General features: G+C 39.2%; 1 protein-coding gene across 1 annotated transcript; it reads left to right on the forward strand.

Annotated features, from left to right (window-relative positions):
* The first annotated feature begins 1,578 nt into the window (after window positions 1–1,578).
* Window positions 1,579–19,059, forward strand: shisa9b (shisa family member 9b). The gene is made up of 4 exons (XM_044018408.1): window positions 1,579–2,386; window positions 4,749–4,855; window positions 15,584–15,733; window positions 18,096–19,059. The coding sequence occupies exons 1-4, from the start codon at window positions 1,854–1,856 to the stop codon at window positions 18,476–18,478; spliced, it is 1,173 nt and encodes a 390-aa protein (XP_043874343.1). The 5' UTR covers window positions 1,579–1,853; the 3' UTR covers window positions 18,479–19,059.
* Window positions 19,060–20,243: the final 1,184 nt, after the last annotated feature.

The following is a 20,243-nucleotide window of genomic DNA, read 5'->3' on the forward strand; positions in this document are numbered from 1 at the left end:
TACTAACACAACACGCCTGAGCATCGGAACAAACTAATTAACACCAAAGACGAGGATATTATTCAGACTTCAGGACATAACTCCTCCCGCTTTATTATTGCTCACAGGTGGATTTTGCAAACAAAAGATAATTGCCACTTTTACAACTGTTGTTTTCGTGTAAGGTGTATAAACAAATCCTCCACATAATGGAGCTGTAAAAATGATTCATGATGACGTTAAAAAAAAAGCAGAGACATTCACGTTTACAGAATGTCAGAAAGACACCGACGATTGTCATCTGTCGTCGTCCATAAACGGCAGCTCACCATTTCACACTTTACGAGTGAACGTTTGAATTAAATGTCACTGTCTGGAGAGTGTCTCGTGGTTTTATTTAAAAAAAGAGAGTCAAGTTTCAGGTCCTCTGGGGACTGCGTGCACTATTTATAAGGAAACTTTACAGATGCAAGAAGACGAGAAGTTACTGTAAATAAAAGTTAGTTGGCTCTCATGGTCCGAGACGCTTCCACATCAAACAAAAAAACAGTGAGCGTTCTCAAGAGGAAGATGGTGAGCCTCTGGTGCTTTAATCTTAATTTTAGATGAAAAGGTTCGTCTAAAAATAAGATCAATGCCTGTCAAGGCCTCTTCATCATCTGTACATGATTAACATTTAAGAGCCGAAAGGACGTGGTCAGCACAAGTGCCAGTAATTCCCTTATCCATGTTAGGGCATGTACGTCTGTCGGCGTTATTAAATCGACAACTAGGATTGTCACAATCTAAATGACGTCCCAATCTCGACCTTCATGTAGCACAGCACAGGACATCTCCACATGTATCATAAGACAAATACGAAGACAACTCGGTCAACTCTTCCGTTCTTCCGTCATTTGGAGCTAAACTTCCTGATATAGAAGTTAAAATATCACTTAACATTTTGTGTTTACTTGGGTTATCCTTGTTTAATCTTTAAATTTGTTTGATAATCAGAAACATTTAAGTGTGACAAACATGCAAAAAAAGAAAGAAATCAGGAAGGGGGTAAATACTTTTTCACAGTAATGTATACGCTGCAACAACGGGCTCAGCCATTTCTCCGCATATGTTTTGGTTGTGTGTACCCACAATGCACTGGAGTCAGCTTCCTGCATTTGGTTCACTTGAAGCGAATAGAGACCTATGTTTGTTTTTAGGCGGACAAGAGTTTTCGCATTCACAACTCCTTAAACGAACCAGACTTTCTGCCATGTCTTGCCCAAGGACACGTCAGCATGTAGACTGTAGCGGAGCCGGAAGTCAAACCCACAACCTTTAAGTTGAAAGACCCTTTTACAAACAAACTGAGGGGTTGTATGTTCAATTTAAGCCCTGTTACACAATGGACCTTTAAAGAATCCACACAAAAATAAACATCGGAGAGGTTTGTAATTAGAGCCATTACACCATGAAGGCTCTGTGTCTCTCTCTCTCTCTCTCCCTGATTCACTCACTCATTGGGTCTATTCTTCCCCCCTCTCTCTCTCTCTCTCTCTCTCTCTCTCTCTCTCTGACAGACACAGTATAGAGTGAATCAGTCTCGGTGTTGTCTGACAACCTTCAGCTCAGTCAAGGGCAGCACATCTCTGATGCCAAACCCTCTATCAACTGTTGTTTTTTCTTTGGATAATAGTTCCACTTATTGCAGAGTTACTTGAATTTATTTCACAGGGAACAGTGCAGGAGCCACACTCAGTGCTTTTTGTTGTTGTTGTTGTTGTTGTTTTTTACTCATGGAAGTTGGGATCAGCCTCGCCACTTTTACGCATGGCTGTGCCGCGTCTCTCCGCAGGAAGCAGCCGCGCTTCTGAGGAGTAAAAAAGTGAGCGACGATGCGGGGCACGGAGCTGCTGCTCGGCTACTTTCTGGTCAAAGTTCTGGTGTGCGACGCGGAGGGCGAGCCGGGTCACGCCACCGACGACGACGACGCGGGCGCCGCCGACGACTACATGATAGTGACCGGGTTTAACGACTCGAAGGAGACGGAGAGCGCAGCCACGGAGAGTGCGCACACCGAGGACAAGTGCCGCGGCTACTACGACGTGATGGGCCAGTGGGACCCGCCGTTCGTGTGCCAGACGGGGAACTACCTGTACTGCTGCGGCACCTGTGGCTTCAGGTTCTGCTGCGCGTTCAAGAGCTCCAGACTGGACCAGACCACCTGTAAGAACTACGACACTCCGCCGTGGATGATGACGGGGAAGCCCCCGCAGAAAGTGGACGTGGCGCAGGAGTCGGCGAAGGATAAAACCAACCTGATCGTGTATGTCATCTGCGGGGTCGTGGCCATTATGGCGCTGATAGGGATTTTCACCAAACTCGGTTTGGAAAAGACTCACCGGCCGCACCGAGAGAACATGTCAAGGTAGGTCTAACAGTCACTGACAATCACTTTATTCATCCTGTCATCACATTAACACATTTAAACTAATTCATGTTATATCAATACAAAAGGGTTTTCAAATCAGTCGATATCCAACAACGCGATAAAATTTAAAGATTTATAAAGTTTTACTCTATGAAGATACGAGTTAAAATCAACACACACCTGTTAAACAGAGAAACAATTCAGCAAATTCTGCAAATGTGTCTATATATATATATATATATGCCATGTATATATATATGTATATAGATATAGATATATCATTGCCATGTCACAAATCACAAAGCTATATAGAAAAAAAAAGAGAAGAGTTAAACCGAATGAATGTTATATGTTTTGGGATTTTGGGTAATGGAGAAATGCCATGGATGAGTTCACTGCATCAATTTCCTCCTTAATATGCTGCTTTTCTCAGTTGGATCATATTTGCACAATAGTGTTAGGCTAGACACGTTATTGGTCAGATGAAGACAAAAAAACAACAACTAATCAGTGTCATATCAGATATAGTCTGCCCTAATTTTATAAAGATCGATAGATGACACAAAACTCATAGACTGTATACAGAAATTTCACAAACATCACCTGCAATCAGGCACCTATTGGAGCATACCAATTGTTAATCACACTGTGAGTTATAAGTGAGTGAAAAGTCGGCTAATTTTCCAATAGACTGAGTTTTGATTTGCCAAAAGTGGAGTCGCCCCCTGGTGGCTTACATATGATCTCCTTCATGGGCTTAAATGACCTGGGTGCTGCCAATGAGTGTCTAGTCTGGTCAAAAGGGGGTCAATCAAAGAGAAAAGGGTACCTCAAAATGTGACACTCGATACAATAATATCACAATGATAATCAATATATTGCAAGACAGTCATATATACATCACGATAGCTGTCCGAGTGAAGAAAACAAAACGTTAAAAGTGCAGGATTTCTCTATTTATTCACAACATAGAGAACAACATGCATAAAGTCTATGTATTGAACGTGGATGGAGCATCTCTTAGCATAGCTTTCTCCACCACTATCCCGCTGTAAACTCCCTCTTCTTCAGCCAGGTAACCTACACCTATAAGTTTCCCCTCATTCATTTGAGCAGCGCCCCCGAGTGGAGACACAAAGTAGCGACAGGGACTGTTTACTTTGGAGCACCTTCATTTGTTCATTAAAATATCGGTATTTGCCCTGGCGTATTATCGTATTGCCCGAGGAAGGACTACGGTGTATCACCAAATCGATGTTCTGAGCCATTCCTAGTTCACACAGAGTATAAGCAGCATATGACAGTTGCTTGTGAAAACAGCTGTGAAAACTGTCCAAGAATGAGTGAAGAGTGTTAACCCTTCTGTTCCATAACTCCTAGACCGTTTGTGATATCTAGAACACCTATCTAGAAAATTCGAAATACTATTTCAACACTGTAAAGATGAATATTTATTAAAAGTGGGTCGTCTTGTGTAGAAATGTAGTAGAAATGCGAAAAAATATTTGAATTAAGTGCCTTCTTGGCCGAAAAAGGCAGAAGATGTATTTTTCGGCTCATGTACTGTATATGAATGACAGCATCTCCCAGAATGCACTGCACTCGCTGCCCTGCAAGGCCATGCCCCCTTCTTACCAAGTGAAGCAGACTGAGCGCCAGTTGTGTAAACACAAACATCCCTTTGAGGAATTAGATGGCAAATACATTACAGACTTGTAAATTACTAATACTGCGATGTACAGTAAAAACAAGAAAAGAACAAGCATTTGCCAGTCAGAGATTCAGAGCAGTTCGCCTGTAGGCTAAAGCTATCAGCTACATTTTGCCATTGAAAACTACATTCTCAGTCTACTCTGTGGCGCAAGAGCCTGTTAGCGCTGCTGTTAGCAAAGATGGCAGACACCTTGTTTACATTGTGGGAATGAGGTCCCGTCCCCCTATGGGTGGGTTCAAAAAAGTGTGGATCTAGCAGTGTAGTTTTCAGCCTAGGACCAAGAAATGCCCTCTGATGACACAAAACAACAGGAAATGGGGCATTTTGGGCATTCCCGGGAAGCCGGGAATTGAACCCACAACCTTCAAGTTGTAAGATGACTCACCACATACCACCTATATATATATATATCCATACCACTATAGCGTTGCCCCCTACATACTACTGCTAATAGCAGTAGTATAAAGGGGCGACGGTAACTCAGTGGCGAGTCATCTGTCATCTTTTAACTCGAAGGTAGTACTAGTAATACTTAACTAGTAATACAAAGCTGAAGGCAAATAAGTATTTGCCAAGTATTCTTTTAACCAAGCACAAGAAAATGTAACAACCTTCACCTCTCTGATCCTTTCCCTCGTCTTCCAGGGCTCTCGCGCATGTCATCCGTCACCCGGCCTCAGAGCACACGGACGACATCGGACTTGGCCAGCACTATGAGAACATACAGACCAGAGTGACCATCAACAGTCTCCGTAAGTACCGCTGAACTCCTACATTATCGCGTACAATAAAGAGCAGTGTTTTTTTACACCTGTATGTGCTCACACACCGCTGCCATCTGCTTTTGCCCCAAAATCCCACTCACAACGTTTCTTTAAATATACACAAGTCTAATTTTGTCCCACATACTGTACATTTGCCTGCACATCCTGAATTAGCTGGAACCGGAAGTGGTGGTGGTGGTGGAGTGTGGGGGGAGTTAAAAAAATAAATAAATAAAATAAATAAAGATACGTCCAATTTCCTGCAGGCTGGTGAAAGCAATTAGTCATGCCCTTAGCAATCACTTAAAATACACACTAATTACCGTCGACAACCTAGAACTTTCTTTCCTTCATCAGTGGCTACTGTATGTAACAATGTTAGACACCCTCATTCTCTCATTCATCAGCATCAACGCCTACGTGCACACCCACACTCGCACGCACAGACAGGAAGGGTTCCTCTTATTAACACTAAAGTGGTTTACTGCTGTGACAGCTACAGTCAATGAAGGTCTCTTTCTGACACACTAATGCACTTTATATTCAGGAAAAATATAACCATGTTTTTGTGTGGCTTTATTAATTATTTATGAAAAGGTACAATAGATGCTGAATTATTTCATTTACGTGAGAAAGAAAAGTCTGATTGGGTCCAATATAAATTACACATCATGTACGGTAAAAGGTCAAGGAAAGACAAGGAATCCAGTTACAGTAGAAATAAGTTGAAATAACAGTGAGTCACCTGAGCTGTGTTTGTTATAAATGTGTATTCTTGTGGCTTTATTCATTATTTATGAAAAGGTAAATGCTGAATTATTTGATTTATGTGGGGGGGGGTCCAATGTAATTCCACATTATGTACAGTAAAGGATAAAAGGACAAGGAATCAAGAAAGCAATTATTCAAAGTCAGGATCAAATTACAGTCCAAATAGGTTGAAATAACAGTGAGTCACTAGTGTTTGTTCAACATGCATTTTTGTTTAGTTTATTTGAGAAAAAAGTAGGGATGCACCAATCCGATATTTGTATCAGTATCGGTCCCGGTATTGAAGAAAATTCTAGATCGGGTATCGGTGACAATGGGCTGATCCATAGCGGCCGATCTATTCAGTCTAATTCCATGCTGTGCGCTGAGTGACGTCGCACGCAAGCAACACGCTGTGCGAAAGCCTACATTGTTTTCAAAATTAAGTGAGCGAAAGGATCAATTATCTGGCATTTTTTTACACTACCTCAGCCAACATAAAATCAACGGCTCTTTGCAATACCTGCGCAGTAAATGTTCCGAGGGGTGGTCATCATTATGGATGGGCAACCGCTGTCGGTTTTCGGGGACAAGGGATTCTGGCTGCTAATTAGCCATCTAGAACCACGGTACAACATTACTTTATTCAGCTGCTTTTATGTTGGATGTTGAAATCATTGTTGTACTAAACTAAACCATTAACAAAGAACTGACTGTTTATTTTGAATGTCTATAAAGCTTGTGAAGCTATTGGTTTATTTAAGATTGCTGTACTGCATGGGGTACATTTATTAAATAAATAAATAAATAACCAAGTAATTCAGTACATTTCTATCTGTTTATATGGTTTTAAAAAAACAGGAAAGAAATGTTTAAGTCAAGTCTGATGTTACCTTGCACAAAAGAATGATCCCAATCTTTTCCACACAATGAAACATACCGTTTGTTACCAAAATCACGCTGTCACGCTGTTTTTCTGTATCGGTATCGGATCGGGATCAGCCCATTCAAACCTCAGATTTGGCTTTATTCATTATTTTGGTCCAATTTTATAAAGTGTTTAGTGAAATAATTACTCCCTCTGTACAGGAAAAGTACAAAACAAACAAATAACTAATTAATCAAAGCCAGAGTTTGGATTAAAGATCCAATTACAGTGTTGAAAAAGTTGAAATAACAATGAGTCACCTGAGCTGTGTTTGTTAAATGTGTATTTTTGTGACTTAATTCATTATTTATGAAAATGTTAACACTAAATTATTTAGTTTAGATGAGAAAAGTGTAATTTGGTCGATTTTCATAATGTGTTTAGTGAAAAAATGACTCATTCTGTGCAGGAAAAGTACAAAACAAACAAGGAATTCATTAATCAAAGCCAGAGTTTGGATTAAAGATCCAATTACATTGTTAAAAAAAGATGACAGAATGAAATAATGGGTCACCTGAGCACAGGTCTTCATTAAACATGTATTTTTTGTGTTTATATTCATAAAATTTAGAGGAGAACTAAGTACAATTTGCTCCAATTTCATATTGCAAAATTAAATAGTCAAACTGTAGATTACTCTACAGTAAAGGGAAGAAAAAAAAAACCAAGGAATGAATTAATCAAAGCCAGGATTTGGATTAAAGATCCAATTACAGTGTAACAAAGATTACAGAATGAAATAACAATGAGTCACCAGGAGCCCAGGTCTTTGTGAACACAGCTGCTGCTCTACATGTTTGATCTGAAGCAGATGTTAATAAATATCAGGGATTATTGTGTGTGCTGTGGGAAGACCACGCATCTACATGTTCTCATTAGAAATGATAAGAATACAGCTGCTGAGGTCCCTGATTAGTTTGGAAGCTTTTCCTATTAGTGAAAACCACTCAATTCTCTGTTTGCTCACGACACACAATGTTTATCTCATCACACAAGTTATTTTTTCAGCACAAACTCAAATCTGTAAAGCACACTGGTGGCGAAAGGTTTACAGATCACATGTTCCTGTACAGTATATAAGGACACGAAATGTATTGTATCCGGACGGACACTGGAACGACGGAGTTTACACAAAATCAAAACTGTTTATAAAGCCTTTACGGCATGATTTTGGTATTTAGCAAACAGGAAAACTGTTTACTGGCATCAATATGATGGGGTTTTTTTTTTATGGCAAAACAATCGTTTTAATGAAGTCTGTAGTGTTAAGTAGCGTAATGAAAAGCATCCAATGTTAAATCAATATTTTGGTATGAGTGCACAGCACAGCGCCCCTGTTACCCGGTTTAGATAAATGATAACTGACGATTACAAAGACTAATCAGAGTGCATACAAGTAGGGCTGAAACAATTACTCAATCGATTATTAATCAATTACTTAATGAACTATTTTGATAAACGCTTAATCGGTCTAAGTGTTTTTAAGGAATTAAAGCAAGTTTTCTGATTTCTTTGCTCCATTTGACAAAGTTTTTTGTGATAACAACACGGGATATTTGACAACATCATCATTTCCAGGTTTGAGAAACACTGATCAACATCTATTGAGAAAATAATCAACAGATTAATCGATTATGAAAATAATCGTTAGTTGCAGCCTTACATACAAGGTGTCGAACTTGAGGCCCGTGGGCCACATGTGGGTCTGCCACTTAATATCAAGTCATGAGTTATTTCTGTATGTTTTTTCATAAAGACATTTCTTATTGTTAACTCCATATCAAACCCATATCAACACCAATGCTTTTATTGCTTTTAGTGTTATATCGTCAAAACAAAACAACTGACATTGCAATATCAAGATGTAAAAATCTTGATATAATTTGAAGTTCATATTGCCCACCCCTACAGAGTAGATGCTTTTTCCCCACTTGACTGGCCACCTACTGTCCAGACTACATGCTCAGTTGGTCATTTGAGTTTGCGCCCGCCACCTAAATGTGAATATTTTCTTGTTTGTTTACTCTTGTGGATACAAACAAGCAAACACCTCACTTCAAATGACATTTTCTCCAATTTTCTGGACCAAACAACGTAATCGTGGAAAAACGTATCATGTAAATGGTTAGCAGCAGTCGTGCATCTCCCTAACATAGTGGAGAAAATGCAGCTGGCTGACCTTGGGTACGGCAGTGTGCCAGCTGCAGTACGTGTGTGTGTGTGTGTGTTTGCGTTTGTATCTCGCAGGGAAGTATAGGAGGGATTCTGTGTAAGTGAGCTGGCTGCAGCTCAGGGATGACTGTGGTTTTGACAGCAATCCTCGCAAGGTTACAAGAGGTGAGGCGATATATTCATTTATTTTACCACATGTATCCATCCTGTCCTCTCCAGCTGTGCTTTCTAGTGTGGCAGGTGTGACTATGCCCCAGCTATAATAATCACTGCATATACTGTAACGGCTACTGGTAAAAAGCGGCGAGTGAAAGGTTTCAGTGGGAGCTTCTGTTCCTCATCTGCTGCCTGTCAAAGATAACAAAAATCTGTTCAACCCAGTTCATCAGCTCTCCTTTCTCTTCAAGACACAGATTTCTGTGAGCTGCCTTTTTTCTTTTTTTTGCGACCAGTACTATCACGTCCTTGTCCTGCTGGTCATGTGTTTGTGTGTATGTGTGTGTGTGTACATTTTTTTTTTTCTTACTCACCGGCAGTCAGCCAAAAAAAGAGAACAAAGTCTCAGCTCAGTGCCAGCACTCCACTGGTGCGTGACAGTCCACTTCCATGCTGCCAGATAGAAATGTATTTTATTTTAGCTGCATTTTCATTTGACAGCAGCTGAGAAATGGTCACCAAATGTAGAGTCTACCTATGGATTCATTTTCCACCTGCCACATGCTTCACTCTGGACTGTTTTGGTGATTTTTCAAACCTTAAAAGGTACGGTTGGAGATTGTGGAAAAACAGTTTGAGCAGGCTACATCTTTAATACCAAAAGTCCAAGCTCCTTTCTTAAGACGAATGTCCAAAGCTACGTGTCCAGTGAACAGTGCCACTGCGTGGCATCGGTAACCTTTTTTACTTTTCGGTGATGCTAAGTTCTGGATTTATTTTATGGCCCTTTTTCCCAAAGATAACTTTCACTTTCGATCTGGCAGTTATTCAACGGTTTAGGAAATTATGGTACTGAGAAGCCGACGTCACAAATGTTTGACGCTATGTCAAAAGTCGTGAGAGCAGTAAAACGTGCTCACGAGCAAATAATATTGCTGCAAAAAAACAGTGCCTCTGTTTTACGTGCACAGTGGTCACATGTGTGCTCTCAAGTGAAGTCTGGTCTCAAAGTTAAAATCTGCTCGTGAAGTTGAAATCCACTCGCTGGAGTGACCAGACCTATGACATTTTGTGGGTGGAGACCAAAGAGGACACCGGCCCTCTTATGATTGGTCACTTTCAGTGTGATCACAGCTACAAACAACATCTTATTTGATTGACAGATATCACTACAAGACGTCCGGAGCAGAGAGGAACGTTAGCCTGAAGCAAAGAATTTGTAATGGTCGTAACAATTGCACAGACGAGAATGGGACAAATGAAGCAAAGAAACCGGAGAATATTTGTATTATAAGAAGCTGAAGAATCTAAAAACTTTTCTCAGTTCTTTAAAAAAAATACTCAAATCAAATGAGTTCTTGTTTCAGCCCGAATTTATTGTTCCCTTGCTTGTTATGGGCTGTATGATTCAACTGTCTCTGTGTTGTTTTTAAATGTTTTCTATACAGCATTAACACTCACAGTGTCTCTGTGAAAAGGGCTTTATACATAAAACTCCCTAATATTAAATTAGGATCTAAGTTAAGATCAAATAGTTTACACATGTATTTATGTATAATTTAGCTCAACAATGATTCCTCAGAGTGTAAATCTAACAGTGTATATATATAAAGAGCTTCAGAAGACCAGACAGATGGAAAGATTTTGACTCACAGAGAAAAGAATATTTTCATCACTAAATAGAAAGTAGGCTGTCTGTAAATAAGAGCGTCCTTCTCCTTGTGCCATTTATTTCAGGGAACAAACAGCTCCCGAAATACTCCTTTAAATCTTTTATGAGTTCCACTGACGTCTGTCTGTCTGTCTGTCTGTCTGTCTGTGGCGTTAACTCGACTTATTTCGCCGCAGAAAACCGCAGAGCCTTTAGCCTTACAAGTCTCCAGAAGTGGCCTACTTTCTCCCGCGCAGTCGACATGAAAGCTGCGACGTTGACTGTCACAACAATACAAAACACAAGTAAACACAAAGTCAGAACAAATATTAAAGAGGCCGATAAATAACTCTACAGCGAGTTTGGCCTGAAAAGAAATCCTAAGACTTTAAGCTAGTTTTATCTGAGACAGGAAATAGTGGAAATAGTGGAAAACGTAATGGAAAACACAGCAGCTTGTAACGATTATTATTTAATTTGGTGGCTTCTATATTTAAGAGGATAGAACCCCAGTTTGACCTTGAATGGAGACGGTGTAGCTTACAAACGAGCGCCTGCGTGGGTGACTTGACTAACGAGCTCTTCAAAAATACTTTTCCATTGTTGGGTGATCTTTTTTTTCATAAGCACGAGAAACACATTTGATCTGTTTGTGTTGTTGCCAACTTTGAGATTTTTGGGGCTGATTCTGATGTTGGGGAAATGGAAATTTCCAATAATAATAATAATAATAATGTTGAATATATTCAAGGTTCTTGCCAGGATTTTATTTAAGTGTAATGGTTATGGCGAGGGAGCGCAGCGACCAAGCGGGGGGGTTGGTGTGGAATAAAATCAAGTGATTTTTAGGCAAAATAAAAACTTACTACGTTATGGTAAGAGCTGCAATCGCTTTATTCCAAGTGCAAATTAGCCTTTTATGGGTTGTACTGGCAAATTAAAGTTATTCAAACAAATAAAAAGGGTGAGGTATAATCTGTCATATATTAGCCTCAGTAATTTTGTGGCAAAATAAAAACATACCTCAGAAGGTAGGAGGTATGTTATTGTATTGATACACCATTAATTATATTTGCTAATGCATGTTTCTGCTGTGTTTAATCAGTTAAGTAAATGTTTTCTTCCCAGTAAACACAAACACTGAGACTATGAATGCCACGTTATTGCTGCAAAATGTATAATGTGGGAGCAGATGATCTAATTTGACTTTCAACTTAAATGAGACCACACTGATTTGAGAGTGAATGAGTGTGTGTGTGTGTCCCACTTGTTTGAAAGTGAAACAGGTCAATAAGCTCATAAAAGGAACCCGACGAGGTAACTGGGTTTGATGAAGATGTTTGTTTCAGGTTAGAGAGGATTTAAACTAATCGTATGTTACAGTCAACAACTTTTAACATGTTTATATGAGTTTTTTCATTTTATGGTTTTAATGAGGTTTTAATAGACCTCTCCATCACTGTGATTAATGCGTTATCTGCTCTTTCTTACTGCTTTTAATACTTTTTTTTTTTGTTATAAAAGAAAGTGGAGCTTGTTATGAAGGAATCAGTGACAACATCAATCTTCTCACATGTGTGATCTCTACCCACTTGTTTAGGTGTGGTAAATTCAAAGAGTGTCCTCTGCATGTTTTCATGAGACAGCATTGATAATTAGAGACGTTTTCAAATTAATTAGTGCGGTAGAAAAATAATCCTTGCTGACCAGTAGGGAATAAGAGCCCAATTAGCCTATTTTCTTTATTAATGATCTGTTTTTTATCGGACACATTTTGAAACAAGGACTAAGGACCCCGTTGATTTAAAGTTGGTCAGCTTTTACCATTGTGTGGTGATGATATCTACTCATATATACAATATAAAAGTCTTAAGAGTTCATAACATTTTTTCCCCCTCAATTTCTGCAACACAAGTACAGTGATTAATCTTAAAAGTTGTGGTCACAGGAAATTAAAAAAAGGAGAGCTTTAAGTAAGTAAAGAGAGCCAAAAAACTTAATAGAAACAATTACAAGAGTCCCAACAAGGGATGTGCATGAGTATTCAATTAGTATTGAGTATAAAAAGTCAAAAGGTTACTGTGACTATTTGCATATAATAAAAAGTTACAAAACAAATGTTTTTATGAATAATGGTCTTCATAAAAAAAGTTTTTGTCGACTCGGTGACAACCTAGTTGTGGCGCATCTATGACCACAAGGTGGCAGCAGCAGCAGCACGGATTTATTTAGTATGTAAAAGTGATAAAATTTACAAGGTTCATGAAGATAGAATTGTCCATCCCTAATCCAAACATTATTGATTTTGACCGTAGAAAGTGTGTAGAAAATCTAAATCTAATCTTAATCTAATAACACTATACCAGTGTGTGAAGTATATGTGAGGAAGAAGAAGAGGATGAGAGAGCTAATTATCTTATTGGGAATAAATCTGCCTCCTGTGAAAAGTCAGCAGCTGACTTTGCTCGACCTATTTACACCACTGTATTTTAACGTTGGTGATAATGGTGTTACTTCGAGAGCATGATATTTTCTCATGTGGTACTTATTATAAAAAGCGTCAGAACTACTGCTCTAATGCACTACTAGGATCATATTCTATGACAAAAAGTACTGTACTAATAACTTTCTGAATTCTGAAAGTGCCCATAAATGAACAGATTATAATCACAGGCTAATTTCCATCTGTATTCTCTGGGTGGGTTGATGTAACATACAAAATGAACACATACATGCACTCAGTAATGGATTCATAGTAATAGGGCTGCGACAAACGATCATTTTCAAAATCGGTCGATTATTTTCTCGATTAATTGAGTAATTGTTTGGTCCATGAAAATGTTGAAAAATCAGTCAACAGTGTTTCTCACACATGGAATTGATGATGTTCTCAAACCCCAAACCAAAAGTTATTCCGTATTAGTTCAGTTTCTTTGTTATATGAAGCAAATAAACCAGTAAATATTCACATATAAGAAGCTGAAAAATCGAAAAAAAATGATAATCAAGATAGTTCAACATGATACAAGCCACAAATACACATAATCCAAACAATATCAAGTGCTGCATTACAAAATTAATAGTGAAAATAACAAATTGCACGAGTGTAGCAGAATTAAAATGTGATGAACTGAAGGTGAAAACAAAGGGAACATCTGGGACAATTTCTAAACACACTCTGTGAACATTTCATTTCATTTCCATTCCAAGAATATTTCATTTCCATTCAAGACCACTGATTCTGTTACAAACCACATAATTCCTTTAAAAACAATCACATATTTGGATCTATGCACTGATTCTGTTCTAAACCGTCGCCTGTGAACCAGAGCGTTCCACTGATCCTCCACCGATCTAAAGACAGAGGAAGAATAGGACTCTGAACATCTGTTTGCTCTGTCATGCCAGTAGGCAGGGGGCCAGTCTCTCTCTGCTGTGCACCCCTTAATTTACCAGATGTCTACTGTAGGATAAGTACAGTTTTACAAAGAGCAGTCATGACGCACCAGCTGGATCGCCACAAAAAGCCTACTCGAGGTTACAAAGTGACACCACCATGTTAGTGAAACCACTGCTGCAGTTGTTGTCGTCGTATATTCACATGCGTCCGTCGAGCTCATTTACATTCTGGGAATTGTAAAAGGTCACACGAGCATGTTGGATTTTCAACAAAAACTAATTAGAGCCTGATCAGTATAGATTTTTTTTCTGGAATGACATTACTGATATTGAGTAGTGAAAAAGATATGATTCAGAATTTGATATTTGGTGTAAATTTGCTAATGATTCCCTAAGATGTCGATATCCAACCCTGATTTCTAGATCAATTTGGTGATATTTATCTAAAGTAAACAGTCTCTGCCAGTTTTCACTCGCTGGGCATCACTACTTCAGGTCTCCCCGTGGTGGCACTGCTCAAATGAATGAGGGTGAAACCTGGGTGGAAGTTACCTGGCCGAAGAGGAGGGAGTTTACGGAGCGATAATAGTGGAGAAAGCAACGTTAAGAGATGCTCTATCCACATTCAACACAGACTTCATACACTTTGTTCTCTGTGTTGTGAATAAACAGAGAAATCCTGCACTTTTAACTTATCACCGACATTGATTGTCTTGCATCACAGAATCGCTGTATCGTGATATTATTGGTATCGTGGACCATGTATCATGTATGGTGAGGTACCCTGTGATTCCCAGATTTACTCTCATCATCCTCTTCCTCACATATACTTCACAAACTGGTATAGTGACATTTATTATTATTATTTTTGTGTTATTTGTTTCATTTTCTACGCTCTCCAGTCAAAATTCCTCAGCTCCACTCTGATCACATACCCTGGTATATACAGTAGAACAGTATTGCTCACTTTCCTTCATGTATCACAAGAGGAAGCTTGCGTACCGCAGTTTGAGAACCATACTAACAATCATATATTATTTGTACATTTTACCTAAATGATTACAGGGATTGGCCTTTCTGCAGGGAGTTTGCATGTTCTCCCCGTGTGTGCGTGGGTTTTCTCCAGTTTCTCCGGCCCCTTCCACAGTCCAAAAACATGCAGATTTGGGGATTAGGTAAATTGGACACTCTAGATCAGTATTTCTCAAACTTTTTCAGACCGAGGACCACTTAACCATAACAAAACACTCACGGACCACCTAACTCAAAATAGCCTCAAAACAATATGCCAACTTCAACAGTTCACACATTACAACCTCCTAAAATAAACTAGTTGATTTGATATTGAAAACAACACATACGTATGTCGCAAAACATGATATGTTACTTGCTTGTCATCTCGCTGGCCACTAGGGGTCGCTCACGGACCACCAGTGGTCCCGGGACCACACTTTGAGAAAGGCTGCTCTAGATTGACCATAGGTGTGAGAGTGGATGGTTGTTTGTCTGCCCTATGTCAGCTGAGATTGGCACCAGCGCCCGCCGCAGTGATAGTGGTAGGAAATGGATGGATGGATGGATTATAGTGGTAAAATATCCAATTGCTCATTGCTTGCATTCAGTAAAAGTGTCTAAACGTGTGTGTTTCTCCCTCCTTCAGACAGCAGCCAGATGAACAACATTGTTCAGACGTCGACTTTGATAGCTCAGCCGTACCCGGCCGTGGGACAGGTCGCCAGTCCGTACGAGCAGCAGCAGCAGCAGCCGCCTGTCAAGGACCTCAACAAGTATGCCACGCTCAAGGCTGTGGGTAAGAGACGCTGTTTACAGTGAGGCGCCATGACGATGAGAAAGCGGTTAGCGCTCTTCATCTGATCTGATTAGTAGCGGAAAAACCTGCATAATTAATCATGGATTCCTTGCATCATGCAAGGTGGTGTGCTGGGGGTTTAATTGAGTGAACAACAGAAGCTGTAATCTGAGTAATCACAGGTTTATTATACATTTTTATTTATCAGCGACACTAAATTAAATGTGGTAAGTGTTGCTCATCTCAACAGAAATCTATTTTCCGCCATCCGTAGTTGCTAATCAGCATCCTTCTCTTTTTTAAGTGGTAAATATTTTATGATAATATGAATTCAGTGTTATTTATTTTTTACACATACAGAACAGCAAGATTCCTGCAGACACACACACACACACACACACACTGCATGCGTCATTAAAAACTCCAATCTAGTCTAAGGCTGCCAGAAATCCTTGTCAGGAAATCAATAGTCCATCAGTGCCAACAGAGTTTTTTTATTTCAGAGAGAAGTTTGGGCTAATTTTGGAAAGTCTGTAGCCTGGGCCTGAAGAAGCAGCACATGGAAAAAGAAATAATGGGAAATACCAAAATAGTACGCACAAAACAAGACAGTGCTAAGTGATTTTTCTTTAAAAACGAAAAACGACATAATTGTAGAGTTAAAAGGCATGAAATGTTATACAACACCACCCTTTATATGGTTGTTGTCCCTTAATAAATAGGAGAAATACTTATTTTTATTGATTCAATCAATCAGCCATATTTCACAGACCTCATCATATTACACTAGATTACAGACATCCGCTTTATTTCTATGGCCCTTTACAACAACCCACAAGTGACCTGAGTGCTTTACAAAATAAAAGCATGACTCGTGCAGTGAGTGAGGTCCAGTCACTTACTCGAGCAGCTGAAGCGTCGCCACCACTAATCCGCCCAAGTGCCGTCAAACAAACGGATCATTAGGGAAAATAAAAATAGAGCTAATCTTAGCTAATGAGACTGGGGACAGGAGACAATCAGGAGCAATCAAAACACAAATGAGTCGTCAAGGCGTGGCGATGGGAGGCAGTGATACGCCGTCAGTGTTGCCTCTGTGGTCTTTACAGATGTTAATATACCTGCACTGGTAGCAGAGTTTAATGAAGTAGCTGCTGTAGAAGGATCTCCCATCTTTATTCATCTACCAGGAAGTGTGGACAACAGCAGAGATCATAGACTATATACACAGTATATAGAAATGCTTAAAACCTTTATTCTCTAGAATGGCCATCGGGGGCAACCGTTGCACATTTTAACGCATACAGGACAACACAAATAATCAAATAAATGATAAGGGTCAGCAAAAAAAAGCTCAAAAGGTCACTGAATCAGAAGCTTTAAAATGTTCCTCCTCTCATCCAAGAGGCTTCTTCATTACAACTCACTTCTTTATTTATCATGTCAGTGTATATTTTCCAGGAGGAGTCATGTTAGTAAATCACTTGTTTTAGGTTTTTGTCAAAATGTAGCATGACATGCATTTCTCTTACTGAACTGAAATACAGCTAAATAGGTTGTGATTCGGCTCGTGATCTTCGGCTTTCAGCAGCTAAATACACTGGACTCCTCTGTTAAATATTGAGATTTTTGAGAAATTCCTTTGCTGAATGCTGGAGATAAACACATGTTTTCAGGATTTTTAAGTCTTTTTAACTGATGTACAGTTTGGTTTGATTCCTGTGTTGACTACCTCTAATGGAAAAGCACAAAATAACAAGTTAAGTCAAGCCGAGCCGTGCTAGAACTGTACAATGGAAAACAGTGTATCTGAGAGTCTCCGCACTCTCGGTAAGACCCACCCCTCACTTCTTCCCTGGCTCCACCCCCTCATCCAAATATGATCAAGTCTATTTTCAAAATCTAAAAATTAGATAGTGCTACCCAAACTGTAAAAGTGAAATGTTAGTAGAGAATCACAGTGAAGCTTCTACGGACTTCCTTTGAAAATTTTACACAATAATAGTTCTCTCTGTGAATAACTGTTATTGTGCTGTAGTGATTTGAATAATTCCATGTTTAATTCATAGCCCTTAGTAACCACTGACATTAACTCACCATTTAAATATGAATTTAAAGTAGCAGACGTGTTACGCGTTAATAAGTCCCAGGAAAGAAACCAGGACAGTATACATAAAAAAAAAAAGCATTACAGAAACATGTTACTTACATGTTGTGTAATTATTTTCTATGATAATGGCTTATAATTATGTTCACTTTTAGACTCTGTGTCTATGTTTTGTCATGTGTCTGCCACTGCTCTCAGGATACAATAAAATGAGCAACGTGAGGTTAAACACAATTATTTATGTATCTTTTTTAGCAGAGAAAGCCGACAACGGCTTCTACAGCAGCCGCCGGCAGCTGATCAAGGTGACGACGAAGGGCAGCCTTCCTATGGAAGCTGTAGATATGGAGCCCGAGCCGAGCAACCCTTACAGTCCACCCAAACAGCTCTTTGCAAAGCAGAACGATCACAAATACAAAAGCCCCAGGAGCCGCAGCTCCCAGTCGCTGTGCTACAGCCCCGGCTCTGTCGCCAGTCCAGCCGTGCCAAGATCCTGGGACAGCAAGGACACGCTGGGGCTCCGGCCGAGCTACGGCCCCAAGAGACTCTGCATCATAGAGAAGGAGCTGCACACCACTCGCTACCTGCCTCCTCACCCTTACTTTGTCACCAACAGCAAGACAGAAGTGACGGTATGAGGTACTGAGGGACAAAGACAGGGATTGCTGACTGACTTGACTGTTTCAAGGACTTGCTGAATGTGCGCACCTTGTATGTGCAAAGTACAAGGTGACGCCACCTACAGGTGAAGTGTGTTGCAAAAAAAAAGAAGAGCATTCACTGTAACTCAGCCCGACACAGTGATGACTATAGAGTATATATAATCCAAGTGCTTACACATAACACAAAAGCTTAATAAATCCTTTATATCAGTGACATGAAGAGTGACACACTATGTACAGTTGTCAAAACTCAGTCAGTTAGATCATCCGCCATTTCCACGGAATCAAATCGATTGTAAATAAGAACGTGTTTCTGATTTACTGTTTACTGTGGTTGAATGGATATTGATACACAAATTATTTAAAACTCATAGACACTGTTTGAAAAACTCTGACACATCTTATAAATGAATGCACTATTTGAGTTTATATATCTATGAAAATTGCATAGATAAACTGAACCAGTCCAAACTCTGGATATATCATTTAATTATGCAAAAAGATCGAATAGTTTGTGACTTTGAATGAAAAAAAACTTGCAGATCCACATATGAAAATTCCCCCCCCAAAAAAGCCAGATTGTTATGTTTTAAATCAGAATTCAGAAGTTTTTTTTCCAAAGTTTCTGACTTTATTCTTAGAATTCTGCCCTTTTTTTAATCCGTTTTGTTTCCAAAAATGTTTTACCATTTTGGACCTAAGCTAAACTCTAAATATGAAACCCCAAAAGGTCGGTTGTAATCAAATGAGATAGGATACAATAAAAACATATATTACTGTTGATTTTCAAAGTGTCTAAAAAGCATGACAAAGCTGGTAAATGACAGCAAGTTAAAATTAAATTAAAATTTAGTAAAATATAATAAAAAATAAAGTTATTCAGGAACATTTTCGAAGACATTTCAGTCTGTGAACGGTGTTAATGTGAACTTAATGGTCTTTGTGAATGTGGTGTGTCCATGTAAAAGTCTCATTTTGGAGGGAAAATTGTTACTGCCAAAAGATGAGCTGTCCTACTGATACATAATTAGGAGAAGTAGCTGCTGACTGTTGAATCTGTGTCGTGTTGGTGTAATAGTGCCTCTCATCAGTTACCAGCATGTGAGTTATTATTTTAGAGTTTTACTGTAGAGGAGGAATCCCCAGTGTTAGAACGGTGATTGGTCTTATTCTTAGTCATCCATTACGCCCCCAGCACAAGTCACTTTTACAGTGAAGATGGCCCACAGTGTCCATAATGTATGTAATCTGATGGACTTTAATCCCATAATCTCACTGGACTAAAAAGAAGGAGGAGTGGAAGGAGCTGATATGTATATTGTTAATGAAGTTACGTCAGGATTAATATAAAGTTGTTGTGGAATTTGTTTTTTTCATCTGTTATTATTAGCGTTGGGTTGTGCTCATATTTCAATAATAATACCTGGAATTTAGTTTTTTTTGTTGTTGTTTTTTTGGTGTGTTGGCTTCATATATACCTCTTAAAAACAAAAATCACACAATGACACCATTTGTTTACTTCAAATAAAAATGCTCAGGAGGAATTGTGAAGCAGCTAGTGGCCGAACTTGTGCTAATAAATATGCTAACAAAAGTGAGAGCTGTTCAAACTCGCACTACTAAAGCGAGTTGGCGGCGCAGATGCCAATTTCAATTACACTGTTGATACCTCGCAAGCTTTGTTGTTCATGGAGGTTTTCAACTTCCTCTGTGCTAGCTGCAGGTACACTAACATTAGCAG

This window comes from Solea senegalensis, unplaced genomic scaffold (genome assembly GCF_019176455.1).
Source record: "Solea senegalensis isolate Sse05_10M unplaced genomic scaffold, IFAPA_SoseM_1 scf7180000017154, whole genome shotgun sequence".
In the NCBI taxonomy this organism is placed as follows: domain Eukaryota; kingdom Metazoa; phylum Chordata; class Actinopteri; order Pleuronectiformes; family Soleidae; genus Solea; species Solea senegalensis.

Coding starts and splice junctions, on each gene's coding strand:
- shisa9b (XM_044018408.1), top strand. CDS start 1,854: ATGCGGGGCACGGAGCTGCTGCTCGGCTACTTTCTGGTCAAAGTTCTG. Junction 2,387..4,748: donor CACCGAGAGAACATGTCAAG/GTAGGTCTAACA, acceptor CTCGTCTTCCAG/GGCTCTCGCGCATGTCATCC. Junction 4,856..15,583: donor AGTGACCATCAACAGTCTCC/GTAAGTACCGCT, acceptor TCCCTCCTTCAG/ACAGCAGCCAGATGAACAAC.